Source organism: Lemur catta, chromosome 15 (assembly GCF_020740605.2).
Source record: "Lemur catta isolate mLemCat1 chromosome 15, mLemCat1.pri, whole genome shotgun sequence".
In the NCBI taxonomy this organism is placed as follows: Eukaryota; Metazoa; Chordata; class Mammalia; order Primates; family Lemuridae; genus Lemur; species Lemur catta.
In genome coordinates this window covers 7,720,995-7,742,287 of record NC_059142.1, presented here as the reverse complement: position 1 = coordinate 7,742,287, position 21,293 = coordinate 7,720,995, and the positions used below count along the sequence as shown (strand labels likewise).

General features: G+C 46.0%; 1 protein-coding gene across 2 annotated transcripts in view; it reads left to right on the top strand.

The window, feature by feature from the left end:
* DNAH9 (dynein axonemal heavy chain 9) overlaps positions 1 to 21,293 on the top strand; it is a 313,352-nt gene that overhangs the window by 231,401 nt on the left and 60,658 nt on the right. For both annotated transcript variants that reach the window (XM_045527160.1, XM_045527159.1), the window contains 7 exons: positions 486 to 605; positions 3,008 to 3,196; positions 6,014 to 6,249; positions 10,171 to 10,293; positions 11,315 to 11,519; positions 13,958 to 14,122; positions 19,109 to 19,249. In XM_045527160.1, coding sequence (XP_045383116.1) covers positions 486 to 605; positions 3,008 to 3,196; positions 6,014 to 6,249; positions 10,171 to 10,293; positions 11,315 to 11,519; positions 13,958 to 14,122; positions 19,109 to 19,249 — 1,179 coding nt within the window. The remainder of the gene's footprint in view (positions 1 to 485; positions 606 to 3,007; positions 3,197 to 6,013; positions 6,250 to 10,170; positions 10,294 to 11,314; positions 11,520 to 13,957; positions 14,123 to 19,108; positions 19,250 to 21,293) is intronic.

The following is a 21,293-nucleotide window of genomic DNA, read 5'->3' as shown; positions in this document are numbered from 1 at the left end:
CCCACCCTGGGATGCTGCTGACCATTTTTGTGTCAACTCCAGGCTTTGATATGTTTTTGCTTCTAATAGCAGCCCCTACATTACTTTATCAGGCTTCTGGAAACCATTTTCCCTAATATAAGGAGAGGAAAATGCATGCACCCCTCCTGACCTCCCCGTCCATCACACCTCATAGCCTTTAACACCTCGACCACTGAGGTGTTGGAGCACAGAAGCTCCGCTCTCCCACCTTGGGTCGAGACATCTCTGGACTTCAACTCCACACTCCCACTGCAGGATCAAGCTGAATGCCTCCCTAGGACTCTGCCTGAGATCGCCCCTTCTTTGGCTACCTTTCCTTCCCAGCCCTGCTTTTCCCCAGTCCCTTAGGGTGTCCCCACTGAGCACTTCCTTCAAAATCGGCTCCACGTGAATCCTCATCTCAGAAGCACTAGATGTGACCTGGGCTGAAATTACTAACAGTCTTTGTGTTCCTTCCCAAACAGCACCTTAATGAAAACCTGACGAAGCTCACAGCCAAGTTTGAGAAAGCAACAGCGGACAAACTCAAATGTCAGCAAGAAGCCGAAGTGACCGCAGGCACCATCTCCCTTGCCAACCGCCTGGTGAGCATGAGCCTCGGCAACCCAGGCTGTAATTACATTAGCTGCGCTTGTCAAGTGCTACAGAGGTGCAAAGTAGATGAGCACAGCTCAGCACCTCTTTGACTTGGGGGGAAATATTAAAGTGTGCTGGGGTGCAGGGAATGAGTCCTGAGACAAGTGTGGATGCCTGATCCAGTCAAAGGAGTTTTCCCATAGAGATGGCTGGGAGGGTGGGAGCACGGGATATTTCAGGCAGCCCGTGCAAGGCAAGGTCGCGCTCACATGCACGGGTGTCGGCCAGAGGAAGCAATGAAAGACAAAGCGAGCATTTTATAGGCAAACTGGGAAATTCCTATCAATGCACTGCTTGATGGTAAGGGTGTGACAAAGATTAGGAACTGAGCTAGAAGCAGAAAAGAATGGGACTTGTTGACCCAAAGCATTTCTGAAGACACACATACACACACATACATACATGTGTGCACACACACATACAAAGGCTCTGGCCTTTCTGAGAAGACAAGTCTTCAGTCTGAAGATCTGAAGTGGGTATGTGTGTTATGGGTATCTGTTGCTGTATAACAAATTACCCAAACCTTAAGTGATTTAACATAATAACTGTTTCATTATATCTGACTAGTCTGTGGGTCAGGACATTGGACAGGGCTTAGCTGGTCAGTTCTTCTGCTCCATGTGGTGATGACTGGGGCCACTCAGTGGTACCCAGCTGGTGGCTAGGCTGGGCTGGAGGGTCCAAGGTGACTTCCTTCACGTGTCTGGTACCTTGGCAGGGGTGGCTGGAAGGGAGGACTCAGCTGGACCTCCCTCCCTTTCCACGTAGTCTTGGGGACTCTCCATGTGGTCTCTCCAGCAGGGTAGTTGGACATCTTATAGTGACTCAGGGCTCCAAGAGTAAGTGTTCCAAGAGACAGGTGGTGGAAAGCCCCAATTTCTTAAGGCCTGGGACTGAAAACTGGCACAATGTCACTTCTGCTGTATTCTACAAGTCAAAGCAGTCACAGATTCAAGGGGAGAGAGTATAGACACCAACCCTTAATGACAGGAGTATCAAAGAATTTGTGGCTTTTTTGTTACTTCTCCATGGCTTGTGTTTCTCATCACAAATGCCGGCAGAGATCCTGCAAAGCAGAGTCCACTGGACATGATTTCTCTTTAATGTGGAGTCTCTACAGCGTCTTCCTCACCAGTGAAGGGAAGTGCAATTGATACCTTTTTACATTTATTCCAGCCACTGTTTGTTTATATGGCAAAGTTGGATTTTTAAATCTAGAAAGCAGTGAGTCACAGCTATCACTGAACTGGAGCCATGCTTCAGTGGAGAGAGGCCACGCCTCAGGTGTGTGTCTGTGCAGCTGTTGTTGGACCAGCTGCTGCACAGTTTGGAGATGATCAGTTTAGCCAAACAGTTTGGTTTGGAGACAGTGCCTCTGCCAGTGTGCAAGAAGCCCGCCAGACCCCCTAGCTGGCCTGCCTTCCATTCCGCTGCCTGCTTGGTTTCCAGACTTAGCACAGCCTGCTCTGCCTGGCTGGAGAATTTTTGGAGTCAGTCTTCACGGGAGACAGTGTGGGCTCTGCTGGAGGCATCAGGATGATCGGGCTACCAAACCTAGAGATGCTGGCGAGATGCTTGGTCTTTGTGTCATCTAAAAACTGGTGTGGGAATGGTTGGATTGGAAAATCCCTAGGGTCTCTCCCAGCTCTGATAGTCTATAATGCCATCATTCAAGGAAAGAATAAAAGAAAAGTCCTAACACAGAAGCTAAGCTCTACCATACGCCTAACAGTCCTCTGTAGGAAGGATGGCTCTCCTTCCAGGATCAATGTGCCCGGGGAGAGCTGTGCCAACCCAAAGTGGGCCGGGGAATCGGGACTTGTGCTGCAGCCCGTGGTGCTTTGTACACGCCCACGTCCTCACAGTACTTCTAACACTGTGTCTCCATTACCGTGTCTGTCTCTCCACCCACTGTGAATATTTATTCATAGTGGGCTTGATTTTATTTATTTTCATTTCCCCAGCATTAGGAGAGGAGAAGGGATAGGTGCCTAATTTTCTAACATGTTTTCTGGACCAGGCATTCTGCTAAATGATTAACACGTATGACCAACAGCCCTTTGAGGTGGGTGGTATCCATCTCCACACATAGAAAGGGTAGAGCTGGAAGCCTGTGTTCCAAACCTGTCATCTTTCCACAGCCCGCGTGACGCGTAGCACAGAGCGAGGGCTTGTCTCTGCAATGCTGGCTGCAGCCAGTGCAAGTCCCCACCGATGGAAAGGGCCCCATAAATGGTGTTCTGAGTCTTCCTGCCATAAAACGTGCAATGCACGTTACCCGAGACTGAACCCTCAGCTCTGCAGCTGGCGGTATGACGAGTCCTCTCTTCTCTGGCCTTTGAAATGGTAGGTTGGAGGACTCGCTTCTGAAAACGTGAGGTGGGCAGAAGCCGTGCAGAACTTCCAACAGCAGGAAAGGACGTTGTGTGGAGACATTTTACTTACGACGGCTTTCATTTCCTACCTCGGCTTCTTCACAAAGAAATACCGGCAGAGCCTCATGGACGACACCTGGAGACCCTACCTGAGCCAGCTGAAAGTACGTAAGGCCTGAACGTCTCCTGATCGCAGCAGCCCGGGGCATCACTGAGATCTCGTGACAATACTAGCTCAAATCTTCTAGCGCCCTCTTGCACATTCACACCCGCCACCCCCTGAGCACCGGACATGAGGCCTGCACACCCAAGTCCTTCCACTCTGCCCTGCATTGTCACCCACTGCCCCCTAGGCCTGAGGTCCCCCATCTCCAGGCCACGGACTGGCCCAGGTCCATGGCATGTTAGGGACTGGGCAGCAGAGCTCCGCCACCCCCCACCCATGGAAAAATTGTCTTCCATGAAACTTGTGTGGGGGCATCCACAGCAGCAGGTGAGCAGTAGGCCAGCAAGAGAAGCTTCCTCTGCATTTGCAGCCACTCCCCATTGCTGGCATCACTGCCTGAGCTCCACTTCCCCCTATCCCCTGTCCCCCACCAACCTTGGAAACTGGTCCCTGGTGCCAAGAAGGTTGGGGACTGCTGCCCTAGGCCATCCGAACACAGCATCTCACCTCTTAATGAGGCCCCCCATGGGGATGCTTGTCTTCTGCCCAGCAGGCCGACTCCTGCACTCCTCAAAGCTGGAAAAGCCCGGGGAGACACCAATGGAACCCTGTGCTTCTCTCTGCTCTCCCTGCTCCAGAGCCAGACAACACGGGAGCAGTCGGGGAAGTTCCCTTTTCCAAATTCTTCCTGGCACCTGTCCCTAGGCCCCAAAGCTGCACAGTTTGTGCCCACGACCCACAGATACACCTATGAAAGCAGCTCCATCTGCTTCCATGGTGCATGCTTTCACAAATAGCTACTCACGTGCTGCTCACCCGGGCTGTGCAGCTTGTCCTCTCTGTGTAACTGGGTGGATTTACTCCCACCTCCTCCCTCAACACCCCTCCCCACAACCTAATGAAGTGAGGAGATACTAGTTTCTGATTAAAGGACATTCAAAGTTACACCTGGACCCTATCATCAGAGTGAATCCCCTTGGCACGTTCACACCGCTCACGGTCAGCGGTCCACACATGCACACTGTATTTGGCGTGTCCTAGCACCCCGCTGATGGGAGGCACAAAAGACATTCAAGCCCAGGATGCCTTCAGCGAGTCCTCAGTCCAGCTGAGGAGATTCAGTTCACAAAAGTCAGCTATGGTAAGAGTCAGCCCAAAAGTCCACAACGTAAAGTCAGGGCGGGATTCCAAAATCCTTGTGTAGGTGGGTCCTTAGCACGCAAAACGTAGTTTGTATGGTGATGGTTGTCCCAGATCAGCCCTACTTACCTGATGATTTGCTGAATGGTGGTTTAAAAACTGTCACAGTACTAGTAAATAAACAAAAAATAAAGCTGCTATTTTATTCATCTTAACCACTTGTGCAAAAAGGAAATTGTTGAAAGAACCATCATTAACTGGATGAATAGAGATGAAGAGAGCTCAGTAGCAGCTTAGTGAGGATTGTTCTGCCTTTGTTTGGGGTTCTTAAGCATTTTTGCACCATGAACTTCTTTGGCAGTCTGGTGAAGCCTGTGATTTCTTCTCAGCATAATGTTTCTGAGCACATAAAATAGAATACATATGATTACATGGGGGAAAATTATATTTAAACACATTTCCGATCCCAGGACAAGAACCCCCAAGGGGCTGATTTGCCTTTGGAGGTTGGCGCTGGCCATTTGTGCCCTTAGCAGATACAAACAGAGGGACAGGAGGTGAACTGGAGACGTTTTCTTGAGGTAACTGGGCAAAACGAACCTCAGAGAGGAAACAGATGAAGTGGTTGAGAGGGTATTTGAAAACATATGCTAAGTGGAAGTAGCCAGACACAAAAGGTCACATATTGTGCGATTCTGTTTATGTTAAACGTCCAGAATAGGAAAATCCACAGAGATAGAGCACACATTAGTAGTTTATAAGACCTGGAGATAGAAGGACGTGGGGGGAGGCATGTGGGGAACTGTTTAGTGCATACGAAGTTTCCTTCTGGGGTAATGAGAATGTTTTGGAAGCAGATAGAGCCAATGGTTGCACCACATTGTGAATGTACCTACTGCCACTGAATTGTGCACTTTAAGATGGTTAATTTTATGTTGTGTGACTTTTACCTCAATTTGGAAAAAAAATGAGTCACCAATGAAAAAGATTGCTTGTAAAAGAGTTAAGTGAGCAGAGAGGGTATCAGAGAAGAAAAGGAAGGGTCTAGTGCACACACGGGAGCCCTGCAGGGGCACAGCAGTGGCGGCGGGGAGTTCTCAGGTCTGGCAGCACCAGCAGGCGGGTTTGCAGGGAGGGGTCCTGCAAGTGGCCCTGGGCATGGAGTGTTCGGGACGGGGAAAGGTAAGCCCCTTCAGCCCTTGAAAGGCTGGTGACATAGATGAGAGGACAGAGTGGTTTGTGCAGACTGGTGCAGGCGGAGCAAACCCACTGGGCATGGGCCGGGCGCTGGTGCATGGGGCAGGCAGGAGAAAGGCAGAAATGTAGCAGGAAAGCAGCGCTGTTGCCATAGGGGAGGGCATGCAGGAGGGTGTAGAGTAACGCAGGAATGATCCAGTAGAAACTTGATTTCGGTGAAGATACTGAAGAACAAAGAGCCGGTCACGCAGGCTGAATTTCTGCTGTCATTCATCTGTTGAGAGCAAAAACACCATCAGGACTGTAACAGAACCTGCTTCCAGAAACAATCACACAGCTAGAAAAGCACTCTTCAAGGGGGATGTTGATCTTCCTTTTAAATAAGTTATGTCATTCAGTGAAATCCTGTGTACTGCCCCGCCACGCTGGGAAAGCGCTCTTCCGTTCTGAGCGTGGGGTGGCGTTTCTTCTTCTCCAGCCTCCCATCCCGGTCACCCCGGCCCTGGACCCCCTGCGGATGCTGACGGACGACGCCGACGTGGCTGCCTGGCAGAACCAGGGCCTCCCTGCAGACCGCATGTCCGTGGAGAACGCCGCCATCCTCGTCCACTGCGAGCGCTGGCCGCTCATGGTGGACCCTCAGCTGCAAGGCATCAAGTGGATCAAGAACAGATACGGTGAAGATCTCCGGGTCACCCAGGTTGGTCAGAAAGGGTAAGTGGCTGAGCACAAAAGTTCCCGGTTTTGCCATTGGTGCAGGGAAAAACATAACACTGTGAGCAGATTTTAAGCCCCAGTGGAGTGTTTCTGCTTTCCTGATCTCCCCGTGAGGCTTGTTTGTCCTCCCGCTTTAGGAAACATCTCGATGGAAGGTGCCTGGGCACTAAGTCTTTGCTTTTCTTTCTCGTAGACATTGTGCGCTGCAGCCTCTCAGCCCATTCGTGGGTCTTTTCTCCACCGTCCCCAGTGTTCACTCTCCCATCTCTCCTCAAACACTGCCTGCATCCCAAAACCTCGAGTCCTGTTGTCGGACTACTCTGCGTTTTACAAAGTCTCCCTTGCTTTAGCCAAAAGTGACCTCCCTTAACAATCCTCCATCCATCGTCCCCACCTCTGCCCTCTGCCCTAGAGCCACACAGAACAAGCCAAACTCCCTTCTCCTGAGGCACAGTGGGTATTTCAGCTGGTTGGGAGCCCCTGACTTAGACATGAAACGTTCAGAGCCCTTGGTACCTGCCAGGCAGCTTTGTGCATGCAAGACGGGGAGGTTACTTCATGCAGAGACACGAATGTGGACAGCGCCTGGCCAGCACTGCCCGGCGTCACTGCCCCAGGCCCCAGTGTCTCTCACTCATCGCTTCATCAGCCCTTCACAGCTTAGCTTTGTCATCTCGGCACTCGTCTCTTGCTCCAGGCCATTGGGACACATGGGGAAAACAGGAAGCAGCAGTAGAGGAGAGGAGGAGAGGCTGACATCATTTACTAGGGGGCTGGTATGTGTCATTCCTGGCGTTAGGGGCTTTGTGCCAAGTGATTTCCTTAGTCCACACAGCCAGTAAAGTCAGTGTTACTGGTTCCGTTTCACATCGGAAGAAACTGAGGTTTACAGAAGTTAATCAATTTCCCCAAGAATATACCATTTTAAAAGTCATGGAAATTTTGCACTCATGGTCATAGCAGCATTACAATAGCCAAAAGGTGGAAGCACCCAAAGTTTCCATTGGCAGAGGAGTGGATAAACACAACATGGCATACACACACCATGGAATATTATTCAGTTTTAAAAGGAAGAAAATTCTGTCGTGTCACAGGATGGATGAATGTTAAAGATATTCTGCTTAGAGAAATAAGCCAGTGACAAGAAGATAAACACTGTAGGATTCCTCTCATCCGAGGTACCTAGGGCAGTCAAATTTATAGAGACAGAAAGTAGGATGGCGGTTGCCAGGGGCTGGGGAGGGGAGGGAGACAGGGAGTTAATGTTTAACAGGGATAGAGTTTCCGTCTGGCAAGGACAGTTCTGTGAAGGTATGGTGATGACAGATGCAAAACAGTGTGAATGCCACTGAACTATGCATTTAACAATGGTTAAGATTGCAAATTTTACTTGTGTTTTACTACAATTAAAAATATATTAGTTGGCCGGGCGCGGTAGCTCACGTCTGTAATCCTAGCACTCTGGGAGGCCGAGGTGGGCAGATTGTTTGAGCTCAGGACTTCGAGACCAGCCTGAGCAAGAGCAAGACCCCGTCTCTACTAAAAATAGAAAGAAATTATATGGACAACTAAAAATATACACAGAAAAAATTAGCCGGGCATGGTGGCGCATGCCTGTAGTCCCAGCTACTCGGGAGGCTGAGGCAGGACGATTGCTTGAGCCCAGGAGTTTGAGGTTGCTGTGAGCTAGGCTGATGCCACAGCACTCACTCTAGCCCGGGTAACAAAGTGAGACGTCATGCTTGAAGGTGCTGACTCGGGGAGGTGGGGGGTGGGGGGAGGGAATGGAGGTATGACTACATGGTGAGTGCCAGGTGCACTGTCTGGAGAATGGACACACTTGAGGCTCTAACTCAGGGGGATGGGCGGGACATGGACAATGTATATAACCTGAGCTTTTGTACCCCCATGATAAGCTGAAATAAAAAAAGGAAAAAAAAAAGAAGAAGAAAGAAAGAAAAAAAACATATATATATACATATATATATATCAGTTAATAATTTTTTTTTTAAAAATGATGGAGGCAATATTTTTGAACCCAGGTCATCCTTACTTAGAAACCCGAGATTGCTCCACTTCAGCATGTGACGACCAAAGTGAGGTGTCCTGCTCTGGCCACATCCCAAGCATGTTTTCCCAGAGGTCTAGGTCACCCAGTGTCATTTAAATCAAACATGTAACATTAAAAATAACAGTTAAGCAAAGAAAATACTAAATACTAAAACAGATCCTTCTTGCAGAGTGAATTTTGTTGAGAAAAGAATGATGAGTTATAACATGATATATTTTTATCTTCATCTTCAATCACAGAGTCATATAACCCTGTCCTTCTCCCCAAACTTTTATTACAGTATTCCTTTATAATGAACTAATGAATATATTTTAGACAGAAGCGTGTGTCTTTTACTCATTGCTATGTCTCTTGTACCAAACACACTGCCTGACACATCCTAGGCCCTCGATAAATATTTGTTCGATTAATTCTCTGTTTGTGTCCATTGACTACTTTTCTAGATTTATTGTATGTTACTTGAATACAAATATTGTGTTATATATATTAGTAATATGTTTGGTCTTCTTTCGTCACGTGAGTGAAAATGAGTGTTCAAGTACCTCATTTGCCTTTTCATTTTATTTGTGGGGTTTGACATGCTGCAGTTCATTTTATTTTAGCCTTGATCTGAATTGTCACTCATTTCATCTCTAGATAATACTTAGAGAAGTCTTTCTTCTCCAGGAATTATGTAAATATTCATCTACATTTTTAGTTTTTTATGGGTTTTCTTTTTACATCGAAATCCAATCAACTTAAATATATTTTAAGCTACTCGATGAGGTACAGACTAAGTTTCCAAGTGGTTAGCTGTCGCTCCAATACCACCTATTAAATTTTCCATCCTTTCCTTGATTAATTAGAGATGTCACTTTGCTATATATTAAATTATTTTATTAAATAGGATTTTTATTCTTTTCTGTTTAATACTGTACCATCTTGTAATTATTTAGCTTCATATTTAGCAACATTTATTGTGGTATTTCACATTACAAAAGTAATGTGTCCTCATTGTAAAGAAAACTGGAGGGGGAAGAGTTACAAGAAAAATAAGAACTTTTATAATTCATCATTCAAAAACACTGCTAACTTTTTGGCATACGATGTCCTTTAAGACATCTTTCTACACACCTGTACTGTTGAAGTCATACAAAATACTTAAGACTGATAATATGAGTCCCTCCTCTTCCTCACTATCATTTTTTCCCTTTACCATCCTCAGGATATCATTTTAGGTTAACTTTAAGATCTTTGGTGCAGTTCAGTAAAGGTTTATTGTTATTTTTTGTGAGAATTGTATTACATCAAACTTATAAAATGATTTAGGGGAAACTGACCTATTCGCATGTTTATTAAACTCTATATAACATTGAAAAGTTAGAAGTAAGCTAGATCGTTGTAAACTGATTGCTAAATTAAGGTGTATCAGTAGGGTCTACTACCCAGTCATTACAAATTGTATGGAAGAATATTTAATCACATGGGGAAATGTTTACATTTTATGTACAAAAACCAGGTTATATAAGACGCCATATGAATCTAATAATATAAAAACTAAACTTGAAAATATGATCCATCCAAATATACACATTAAACATCAAAATGTTAATGACAGATGGAGGGTTTATGGTTAATTTTCATGTTTTTTTTGTATTTTGTAATTTTTCCCTGTTTTTAGAAATGTACAAAATCACATAAATATGACTTTAAATAGAAAAGAAAAAGTGGCCACAGGAGACATTCCAAATAGCTGTGCTTCTGTGTTTACCACCACGCCTCAGAGGCCACAGTTGTCTTGTTAAATTGCCTCTGAATCCGTACCTCGCCACCGGCACAGACCGCCTGACTCATGCCTGCCTCCCCAGCTACCTGCAGACCATAGAGCGTGCCCTGCAAGCTGGAGCTGCAGTGCTGATTGAAAACCTGGAGGAGTCCATCGATCCTGTGCTGGGACCCCTGCTTGGGAGGGAAGTCATTAAAAAAGGACGGTAAGACCCAGCCGTGCTGCTGACCCCTTGTGAGGAGCCGGTTCACGGTCCTGGTTAGACCCGTGGAGAGGTCTGCTCTCCCCAGAACCCCCTGTCCTCAGCTCATGTCGGGTTGCTCCCTGCGGCACCTGCCTTTCTCTGCTCCAGCAAAAGGCCACGTCGCTGCCCTGGTCTCCTAGAGAAAGTTTCCTGGAATGACTTTGTCTCCGTCAGTCCATGTCCTCACTGACTTCCTTTTAAATGGCCACAGGGAACAATTTGCAAGGAACTTAAGAGGGAAAGTGGCCCAAAAGCTAACTGACTTTTAAGTGTGAGCATTTTATCCGAGCCAGTTGTCTGAGTTCCGAGAACTCGGCTCCTTGTCAACTTGATGAGCCTCTGCTGCTTGGGGTGCCGGTGCGTGACCAGGGCTTAGCAAGAGGGAGGCAGAGAGAGGAGACGGCATGGAGGGAAAACGAGAGGGAGGAGAAGGGCACTCGGCTCACACCATAGGGAGCGATGATTGTCATGGAGGCTGCTTGACACAGAGCCTCACCCGCTGCCCAGGCCATAAATTGCCCTTATATGTCCTTAGGTTGTGCTCATTTGCTTGTTTAGTCATTTTCTCCCATAGAAGTCATTCCCCTGTCAGCCATCAGAAAAAGTAAGCCTTAGTGCTAGCCTACAAAGCACCAAACTATAGGAAGTTTCTCCTTCCTCCAAACACTTCACTGCCATCTGCTGGAAATTTTTCGTAATATATAATGCTAACCTACCGTGACACAATGGCAGCGGCTCTCCCTGGAGCTGCACAGTGAAATCCGAACATGGTGGCCGTGGGAGAGTCTAGCCCCCTGCACACCTGTTTCCCACATCAGGACAAGGAAGGATGCTGCGGCTCATGCTAGACATGCTTAGGAGGAATCCATCTGAATATGGCAATACTGTTTGCTATGATCTTGCAAAAAAAAGATTCTAGAATCTGTCCCTGACCAAATCTTCCAGGAGGGCCTCCAACTTCACATGAGCCTTTCTGTTCCAGATTCATTAAAATTGGAGACAAAGAATGTGACTACAATCCCAAGTTCCGGCTCATCCTTCACACCAAGCTGGCCAACCCCCACTACCAGCCCGAGCTGCAGGCCCAGGCCACTCTGATCAACTTCACCGTGACCAGGGACGGCCTGGAGGACCAGCTATTGGCTGCCGTGGTCAGCATGGAGAGGCCAGACCTGGAGCAGCTGAAGGTGCGTCGGGTATTCCCTGAGAACGGGAGGGAGAAAACGCTCTGCCACTAGATCCTGCAGGGCACCCCGCCCTGAGAGGGGTGGGAGGGGCTTTTTTTCCCTGGGCTGAGCAGGGTGGGCTCTGCTGGACCTCACAAGAATGCCAACCCCATCTAGCCACCTGGGAACACCACGCTGGGCAAAGAAGGATGGGGTGAGTGGAAGAACAGATGCAAAAGACCGCTGGGAGAATGGACACTCCTGTGGCCAAGAGCAGGGCCTGGCACAGGCTACAACCATGAGGGCCTCTGATCACATGAGTGCACACACGTGCACACGCCCACGTCCAGAACTCAGTGGAATGAAATTCTGCAAGGACAACAGAAATGGGTTCAACCATTTTAGGGCCATGTCTTAGTCAGCTCAGGCTGCCACAGCAAAATACCCTAGACCAGGTGACTTAAACAATAGACATTTATTTCTCGCAATTCTAGAGGCTGGAAGTCTGAGATCAGGGTGTCGGCATGGCTGGTGTCTGGTGAGGCCTCTCTTCCTGGCTGGCAGGTGGCCACCTTCTTGCCATGTCCTCACATGACCTCTTCTTCGAGCATGCGTGAAGAGATGCAGAAAGCTCTCTGATTTCCCTTATGAAGGCACTGATCCCATTGGCCCAGGGCTCCACCCTTATGACCTCATTGAACCCTAATCACCTCCTTAAAGGCCCCATCTCCAATACAGTCATATAGGGAGTTACGGCTTCAATGTATGAATTTTGGGAGAGCACAATTCAGTCCATAGCAGATAACATGCTTGTTGTCCTCTCTTTAAACATGATTATTTGAGCTCAAAATTCCCATGCATAAGAAATTGAGTTCAGGGTTCCCTGGGACCGTGCTTCCTCCAATCGTTCATTTATTGCACAGATACCTGTGGAGCACCAACTCTCTAACAGGCAAGATTATAGGTCCGGAGCAGTCAACAGTGAACAAGGAAAACCATGGCCCTGCCCTCATGGAACTTACGGTCTAATGGAGGAACATCGAAAAGAAGAATGTAGGCCAGACGCAGTGGCTCACGCCTGTAATCCTAGCCCTCTGGGAGGCTGAGGCGGGTAGATTGTTTGAGCTCAGGAGTTCAAGACCAGCCTGACCAAGAGCGAGACCCCGTCTCTACTAAAAATAGAAAAGAAATTATACAGACAGCTAAAAGCATATATATATATATATATGTATATATATATATATATATATATATATATATATATATATATATATATATATAAAAAATTAGCCAGGCATGGTGGCGCATGCCTGTAGTCCCAGCTACTCGGGAGGCTGAGGCAGGAGGATCGCTTAAGCCCAGGAGTCTGAGGTTGCTGTGAGCTAGGCTGACACCACGGCACTCTAGCCCGGGCAACAGAGTGAGACTCTGTCTCAAAAAAAAAAAAAAAAAGAAAGAAAAGAAGAATGTAAACCAATAAATAATGTCATTCAGGTAGTGATAAGAATTTTTAAGAAAATAAAACAGGGTCCTACCAGAAAGCTAGAGGGCTAATTCAAACTGTGGTGGTGAGAAAAAGATTCTGTGAGGAGTTGGCACCTGAGCTACTTTCTAAATAACTTTAAAACCCTTGTGGGCACGGAGCATTCTGAGCAGAGAGAACATCAAATCCTAGTGCTAAGACAGGATTGAGATACGTGTTTTTAAAACACAGAAGATAGGCCAGGGTGGCCGTAGCTGGAGATTTCAACAGGAAAGCTGTTTTTTCCGTAGATCCAAAGGCTGTACAAAGGCAAAGAAACTACAGCCGCCTGAAGTTAACTCCCCACCCCCGAAAATAAAAATACAAAGTGTCCAGTGCTTTAGGGTGCGGAACAAACACTCAGAAAGGGAAGGTGAGCTGAGATCTGCTTGGATACCAGCACCGGCTCCAGCCCTGGAGGAGCCTGCTTGCAACGATCTTGTCTAAACTGTAACAAGCCTGTTTCTATTGTTTTTTGTTTTGTTTTGTTTTCCAAAAAAACAGTAATTCTTAGGAGAGCTGTTTATCTGGGGGCAGTAAAGTGTCGATAGAGAGGACCCTCCAGAGAACTAGAGCTAGACTCTACCTCCTAGTCACAGAAATAAGTTCCATTTAGGGAACGCTGACTGTGTCAGCGCTGTGTTAAGCACAGCACAAAAATCCTGCGAGAGGCACGGGGACTGTCCCCACTGAGGCCCTGGGAGTGTAACGAGGGTCACTGGCCCAGGGTCCCGTGCCTGGCATATGGTGCAGTCGGGCTTTGGCTCACCTGCTGCCTCTTCTGCTCGTGGTCTCAAGCGCTCTGCTTTCCGCCTCCAGTTTGCCATCTCTACGGGAAGGGACTCTGGCCCCGTGCTCGTTTCTTCATTCAGACCTATCCCGAGAGTTGGGTGCTTTGGGCATCTATGCCTGACTCCTTCTTGCTTGATGTTTGCAGTCTGATCTCACGAAACAGCAGAATGGATTCAAAATCACCCTCAAGACGCTGGAAGACAACCTGCTTTCTCGCCTCTCCTCAGCATCTGGGAACTTCCTGGGAGACACAGCCTTGGTTGGGAGCCTCGAGGTCACCAAGCAGACTGCCGCGGAGATCGAGAAAAAGGCAAGGCTCCCTGGCTACCCCAGGAACGCAGGGAGGCTGAGTCCCCCTACCATCTCCTCTCCTCTTTGTCCCTGAGTCCGACTTTTAGAAAAAAGAAGTTAGAGTAACAGATGGTTTTTCCATCTTAGCAAGTTTCTTCTAGAAAGACCACTTAGGCAGGATTTCTGAAATGACTGCCTCCCGGATTATGGAGTTCCCACCTTTCGGGAAATGCTTTTGACATCTCAACGCCACAGACATTCGATGAGCCCTTAAGTCTGTGCAGAGCCTGGTATTCTGTGCAGGGAGAGGCAGCTCAAACTCGACACCTCAGATAGTTGTGGAACTGCCCTGAAGCTCAGGAATCAGTTGCTGTGAAGGTTGACTGGTTTGGGCCTGACTACATCCTGAGAAAACCCGCTGGACTGCAAAAATATCATAAGTCTGATTTTAATGAGAAAACTTCAATGACTTCCTGGGAAAGTCAGCTCTCAAAAACCGTATCATCCTGGGAAACAATTATGGTACAACATATAGCTTTCTTCCTTTATATTTCACAATGTTCAGAAGGCTTTTAGTCCCCTTGTGGGGGCGCACAGAATGAGACTTGACGGGGAAGGGCCCCGAGCCCTGGTTCACTCCCTGCAGACTGCCAGACCTACACAGGGCCTCGTGCAGTCTCGGTCCTGCTCTTAGATCGGAAGAACAGTTAAGGTGCTGGTTCTGAGCAGGAGAGAGCGTATCTGTAACAGCGTCCAGGAGCAATATACCTTTGAGGGAATACACGTATTGCTAGATTATTGGGATTTCTCCAAATATGAAAGACTTTGTCCCAGGTCAGGACAAGGTAGGAAACGTGAAAAGTTATGATGGTAAAGGCAGATAAACCAGGTCATGCCCACTCTGGGGTAACAGACAACTCAGGACTGAAGAGAGGAAGGTCCAACCTAGCATTGGCTTAGCAGCTGCTGCGCGGCCATCAGGTTTTACCTCCAGCCATCCGTGGCTTCTGTGTCTCTGGGTGGGGGCATGAGCAGTGTGTAAAGGAATTACGGCAGAAGTTCCGCTGTGCTGGGCAGGAGAGATGGGGACAGAATCCAACTCACATAGATGGAGCAAGTCAGAGGATGGGCTCACCCACATCGATCTCGGCTCCCCGCCCATCCTCCCTTCTTTCTTTATCCTTTTCTTTAAAATCAGTGAACACTTACTGAGCACCTGCTCTGTGCCTAGGGATGTATCAAGCTTTTTTTCCCTTTTATTGTTCCTTTCTTTTGCTCTTTTTTCTCTTTTTCACTCATTCATGAATGAGAATGAATACTTATTTGGAGGCTACTATATTGCAAGGTCTCTGATGAAAGTTGAGGATGCACCAAGGAACTTGCCAGAATCCCAGTCTTCCAGCACCTGACCCTCTACGGGAGAAAGACAAGTAAACAGACGGTTAGAAAACAGTGATGAGGGCTGAGGTAGCAGATGCACAGGGAGCTTGGAGCACACAAAGGAGGCGGACTCCACCCATGCTGGGTGGGAAGGAGGGGGATGCTTCCTGTTGGTGCTGGTGTGACCGGAACATAGAGCAGGTGGGGCTGGAAGTGGCCCCTGGAGAGGAGCCGTGAAAGGTAGCCTGAGTTGCCACTGTGAAGGGCCTTAAAAATCATGCTGAGAAGATTGGGCTTTCTCCGGATGGCAGTCGGAGATCATTAAAGAGTTTGGCATTTTTTTCCTTTTAGACAGGACAGTAACATGGCAAGATCTGTGCTTTAGGAAGATCTGCTACAATCTGTAAAACAGATTGATAATTCAGGAGTCAGAGGAAACAATAGGAGGTGCATGAATTCAAATTAGAGGTGACAGTGTACTGAGTTATGGGAGCGGCAGTGGTGGCAGAAAGGAGAGGGCAAATTCAAGAGCTATTAAGGAAGTAGAATTGCTAATTAATTGGATATGATGGCATTTGGATAAAGGAGCAGTCAAGGAAGAGACTTGGGTTCCTGGATTAAACATCTGGATAGATATTGGTACCAATCCCTGGAAGAAGGGGAGCAAAAGTGAGTTTGGAGGTGAGAAGAAATGATGGTTTTAGTTCACGTTATGTTGAGTTTGGAGTGCCTTTGAGCCATTCACATGGAAATGTCCTATAGGTTCTTGCATTTATGGTCTTGGGTGGCATTAGGGTCCTGAAAGTCATCAGCAAGTGGTCGATAATTGAACTCTTGGGTGTGGAAAATGTCACCTAGGAGAGGTGTATGCAATGATAAGACTGAGAGTAGAGCACTGGGGACCACTAATACATTTTGAGAGTACAGAGGACGTGCAGCATGGAATAGGGCAGAAATGAGAGAAAAGGCAGGTCAATAAGGGATGATGAAAGAGAGCATTTCAAGAAGAAATGATGACAGTGGTGCTGAATGCTCCTGAGGACTCAAATAATATATGGCTGAGATGTGGCCATTGAATTTTGCAAAAATGAGTTATTAATGATCTTGAAAAGAATGGTTTTGGTGAAGTAATGGAAGCAGAACCAGATTGCATTAGAATGAGAGTTGAGAAAGAGCAAAACCATGAAGAGGTAGACAGAAAGGGTTGGACTTTAAGGAGGTCATGGGATCTTTGGAGGCTTTTTCCCCTGAGGTGGGGGAGACCTGAGCATGCTAAGATGGGGGTGGGAAGATGCATGGATTATAAAGGAAAAGGGAAAAGAGTAGTTGAAGAGAGGATTTGAATCTACAGGAATGAGAGTGGGTGGTTAATACACTTGGTTAGAGGACTATAATTCAGGTGACAGATAAGCTTATATTTAGAGAGACAGAGAGTCAATTCCCAACATGATAGGGAATGGGGGCAAACAACAGTCTAGAAATGGCTCGTGGGTCCATGTGTGCAACTGGGGTAGAACAGAGAGTTAGTTAACAGAATGAAGGGAGAAGCATAAATTAAGGTAATTCCTTCCCAATGGTCTCTATTAATATATAATCTGTGAACACATGAGTCAAGTTCACCGGCAGAGAGTGAGGGAATAGTGGTGAGGTAGGGGCCTGGGGGAGGGGGTGAAGGTTTACAATAGTTGTTGTGGAAAATGGGAATAAAAGTTGATTACAGTCATGGAGATTAATGAACAGCATTAAAGACTCAGGTGAGGTTGAAGACTATGAACCTATCATAACACCAGTCGGAGCAATTACATGAATTTTATTCAGTTCCACCCCCTTTGGAGAATCTTTGCCTTTTAACTACTGAATTTAACCAATTTACATTTATTAACATTATTGATACATTGAATTTTTTTCTACTATGTTAATTTGTGTTTTCTATTAATCATGCTTTCTTTTCTCCTTTCTCGATTTTTCTTAATTTTCCTATATCCCCCTTCCTCTTTTATGCTTTGTGGATTTTAAATCTATTCACACTTTTATTTTATTAACTAACCTTGCTTTATTTATATATTAAAAACTTATTTCATTTTATATATGAGGTGTGTATATTTATGTATATATAAAACAAAGTCTAAAATTAAGTAATATATCTAGGCTCTTCCAAACCATGTGAGGACTTTAGAGTACTTTAATACTTTAACTGTGATCATTCCCTCTCATCTTCTGTTATTGTTTTATAAAATGCCTTATGGCGTTGTTGCTATTAAGAATCTGCTTTCAGTCTAACTACGATTCCTTTATAGGTACTTCGTCTTTTCTTTCCAGTGGTTTTTAGCATTTTCTCTTCATCTTTGATACTCCAAAATTTTACTACTTAGTGAGTATTTATCTTTTATGTATTATTCTTAAGAATGATAAGCTTCTTCAAAGTCAGAGCTCTGTCCTTTCAACAACTTTGAAAAATTCTTAACTATTACAGCTTCAACTATTGCCTCCCTTTCATTCTCTTTATTCTCTGCTTATTTCTGTTCGATGTATTTTAAACCTCATTCTACCCACCAAGTCTCAAAACTTCTTTAATATATATAATATTAATATCCGTCTTTGTCTCTTTCTGAGCTGCTTTTGTAACAGTTTCCTCAGATCTCTCTTAATTTGCTTATTCTCTTTTCAACTCTAGTCTATTATTTGACCTGCACACTTTTTTCATTTAAATAACTATATTCTTATTCTTAGAAGTTCTAGTTAGTTCTTTTTCAGGTATGCCTGTTCTTTTTTATAATGTCCTTGTTTTAGGCACTCTTTTATGTCTACTGCTCTTAGACATACTCAATGGTGAGCTTTAGGTTGTTAAATTATCTTCAGTTCTTGAGATGTTAAGCCTTCTGGGGCTTTTTGTTTTTTTCTTTTGTTTTTGTTTTTGGAAAGGGTCTTGTAATTGTCCCCTTTGGTAACACTTCCTCCCAGAGTTTGTAATTGTTTATTCTGAGACCATCTTCAATAGGGATGATTGCCTTTTCTTACGTGGTATTCCCGCAGTTATCAGTAGTTTCATTGTATTTTGGAGCATAAGGGCAGAGCATATTGAGGTTTGTATTTAGCGGCACGTTTTAACGGAAATCTCTCCCCTGATGCTCAGGTCTCTTGTCTTATTTTTACTTGTGATAGGAAATTTTCCGAAAACAGAATATTTCGTTGAAAGAGACCTTCTTTCTGAATTTGCATACTAGCCATCTCATAAAAATAAAGAAAAAAGAAAATTATACTATGCTTCTTTCTCTGGATTTCCACTGCTCGACAGTCTAGTTCATTTTCAAGTCACATATATTTTTTGCTTTTCCATGAAATCTTTCTCATTAGAGATGGAGATTGGAGACTTGCGTGGCGCACACTTCCCAGCTGGAAGAAATGACACCCTCACCCTCATGAAGAACTAGACGTGCACTGTCTCCTTTCTCACTCGAGCTCTGTTAAGGAATATTGTGGTAGCCTTTCAACCCTCTGCCCACCATCCCCATCCCAGTTCACTCCACCCCACACACAGACACATGTCTACTCACACAGAGAGGCCAAGCTAGCTCTCAGGAAGCCCTGGTTGGTTTGAACAGTGGACTGTTTATTCTTCCGGCAGGTGCAGGAGGCCAAGGTCACGGAAGCGAAAATCAATGAGGCCCGGGAGCACTACCGGCCGGCTGCTGCCCGAGCGTCTCTGCTCTACTTCATCATGAACGACCTCAGCAAGATTCATCCAATGTACCAGTTTTCTCTCAAGGTGACTTACACCTGAAGTTTCCCCATAATCATAGTAAAGCAGTATGACACTGCTGACATGGCTCTCCAGGAGAGCTCATCCATGTGCTTCATTAGCTGTGGCAGATCTGTGAGATCAAAGCCAGGAGAGCAGCTACGTTACCTTTAGACCTGTATTACCATCCTCCTCTCTTTAATTGGGTCTTACATGACTCACCGGTAACTTTGGCTGGAACTTTGGGGCCTCCACAGCAATCTCAGCCTCATTCATTCAGTAAGCACGTATGATGTGTTTATTGACTGTATGGAAGAGGATACCAAAGAAATGTAAGAAGTGATCCCTGTCCCCAAAGAACTTAAAGTATAATAGAGATAATCAAATGTGAATGTCATTTGTATTGATTAAAGTCCAAAGCAGACAATAATAATAGACCAAGTTTAAATTATTTCTCTTATCACTCTAATATCCCCAAAGCTCCTGCTTTATGGTTGCTGAAATAGTCCTAAAACCAAGCACGTTCGCAGATTGTAAGTGCTGACTAAACTCACCTCACTCATGAAAGAATAAAGACCTATAAATTTTAAGTGCATCTCTAAAAGTACATCTTTCTCCCTAGGGGAATCATCAAAGGATCACAGTTGAAGAGGCATTAGGAGGTGGTGGAGAACTTCTGAACAACTTCTTTGGTTTGACCCAACAAAGAAGACACACACACACATAGAAAGAGAGGGGAGAGAGAGAACATATGCATGTAGACACACAGGGATTTCACACACACACACACACACACACACACACACACGCAGAGCACACACTTCAGTTCTGTGAAGTGTTCTCAACTAAGCCGCCACATGGAGGCCCAGCTGTGGGAATGGTGATGAGCAGATGAGGAGTCAGAGGGCCTTCAGCTTCTGCGGCTCGTTGAACTGGAAATGGCATTTCACTCTTTCCCAGTCCCTTTCCCCTAACTCAGAGTCTCTGCAGATTGCATGAGCTGTGTTTATAATATTTTATGCTTTTAAAAAGAAAGCCAATACTTGGCCTTATATTTGGGTCAAGGCAACATATGAGGGAATTACAAAATATTTTAAAATGGTATAAAATTAAACATGATAAGCCTGATAACTACAGGATCACCTCCCCAGCTGAAAGAACTTGGAAGCTCAACACATGGTTAAGATGGAACTTAAGTGATTGCAAAGTAGCTTTTCTTCAAGACTCAGCCAAAGGCTAGGCGAGGGTTAATGGGACACACAGGGAGGGTGCCAAGGAGTGAGAAGACACCTTCCCGGGGTCTCCTGCAGACTGATGGAAGACCTGGCTTCCTCTGTCCTGTGCATTGAGCAGAGAGGCATGGCTGGAAGAATAATATTCCTCAAAGGGATTAGAAACGGAAGCCTCAGACAGGCACAAGCAAGTGGAACACAGAGCACTGGTCTCAAACCAGAGGCCTAAGAGCCTGTTGACCTCCAAGGGCTTTTCAAATACTTTAATTTGAAACATTTAAAAACAAAGAGAAGAAATCACACAAATCCCAATTTCTGGCATCTCATGAAAGTTTGGAAGATTGGCAGCCGAGAGCTCACGTCCTACACAGCATGAATTCCCTGGCTGCTGCTCCCTAGATGGGCGTGGGCCCTCAGTGTTGCCACAGACCCCGCCGCCCCCTGGCTGGGCTTACACACCTGGCCCCTGACGACACTGAGTGTGAGACCCTTGGTCTAGAGCATCCCTCATACTTTGCTTAAGCTCTTTCAGGCATTAGGCAGGACACAGTCATTCGCTCAACAAATATTTTTCAGTGCCTATTATACGTGAAGAGATGGCTAGATTCTAGGAAGTATAGGAAAGTGAGTAAGGCCTGTCCCCCACCCTCAGTTGCTCATAAAGTGGTAAAAGTGAAAAGATTTTAAAAAAATGCAGATATAAGGCAATGGATAAGGGCCCCCAAAAAGTTGCAAAATCTACTGAGTATCTAGGAGGGTTGTCTGAGTCAACGGGAAACCATGTGGGCAGAAGAGACCTTTAGAGGAAGCTCTGGGAGTGAGGGTCAGGCCCAGCACCG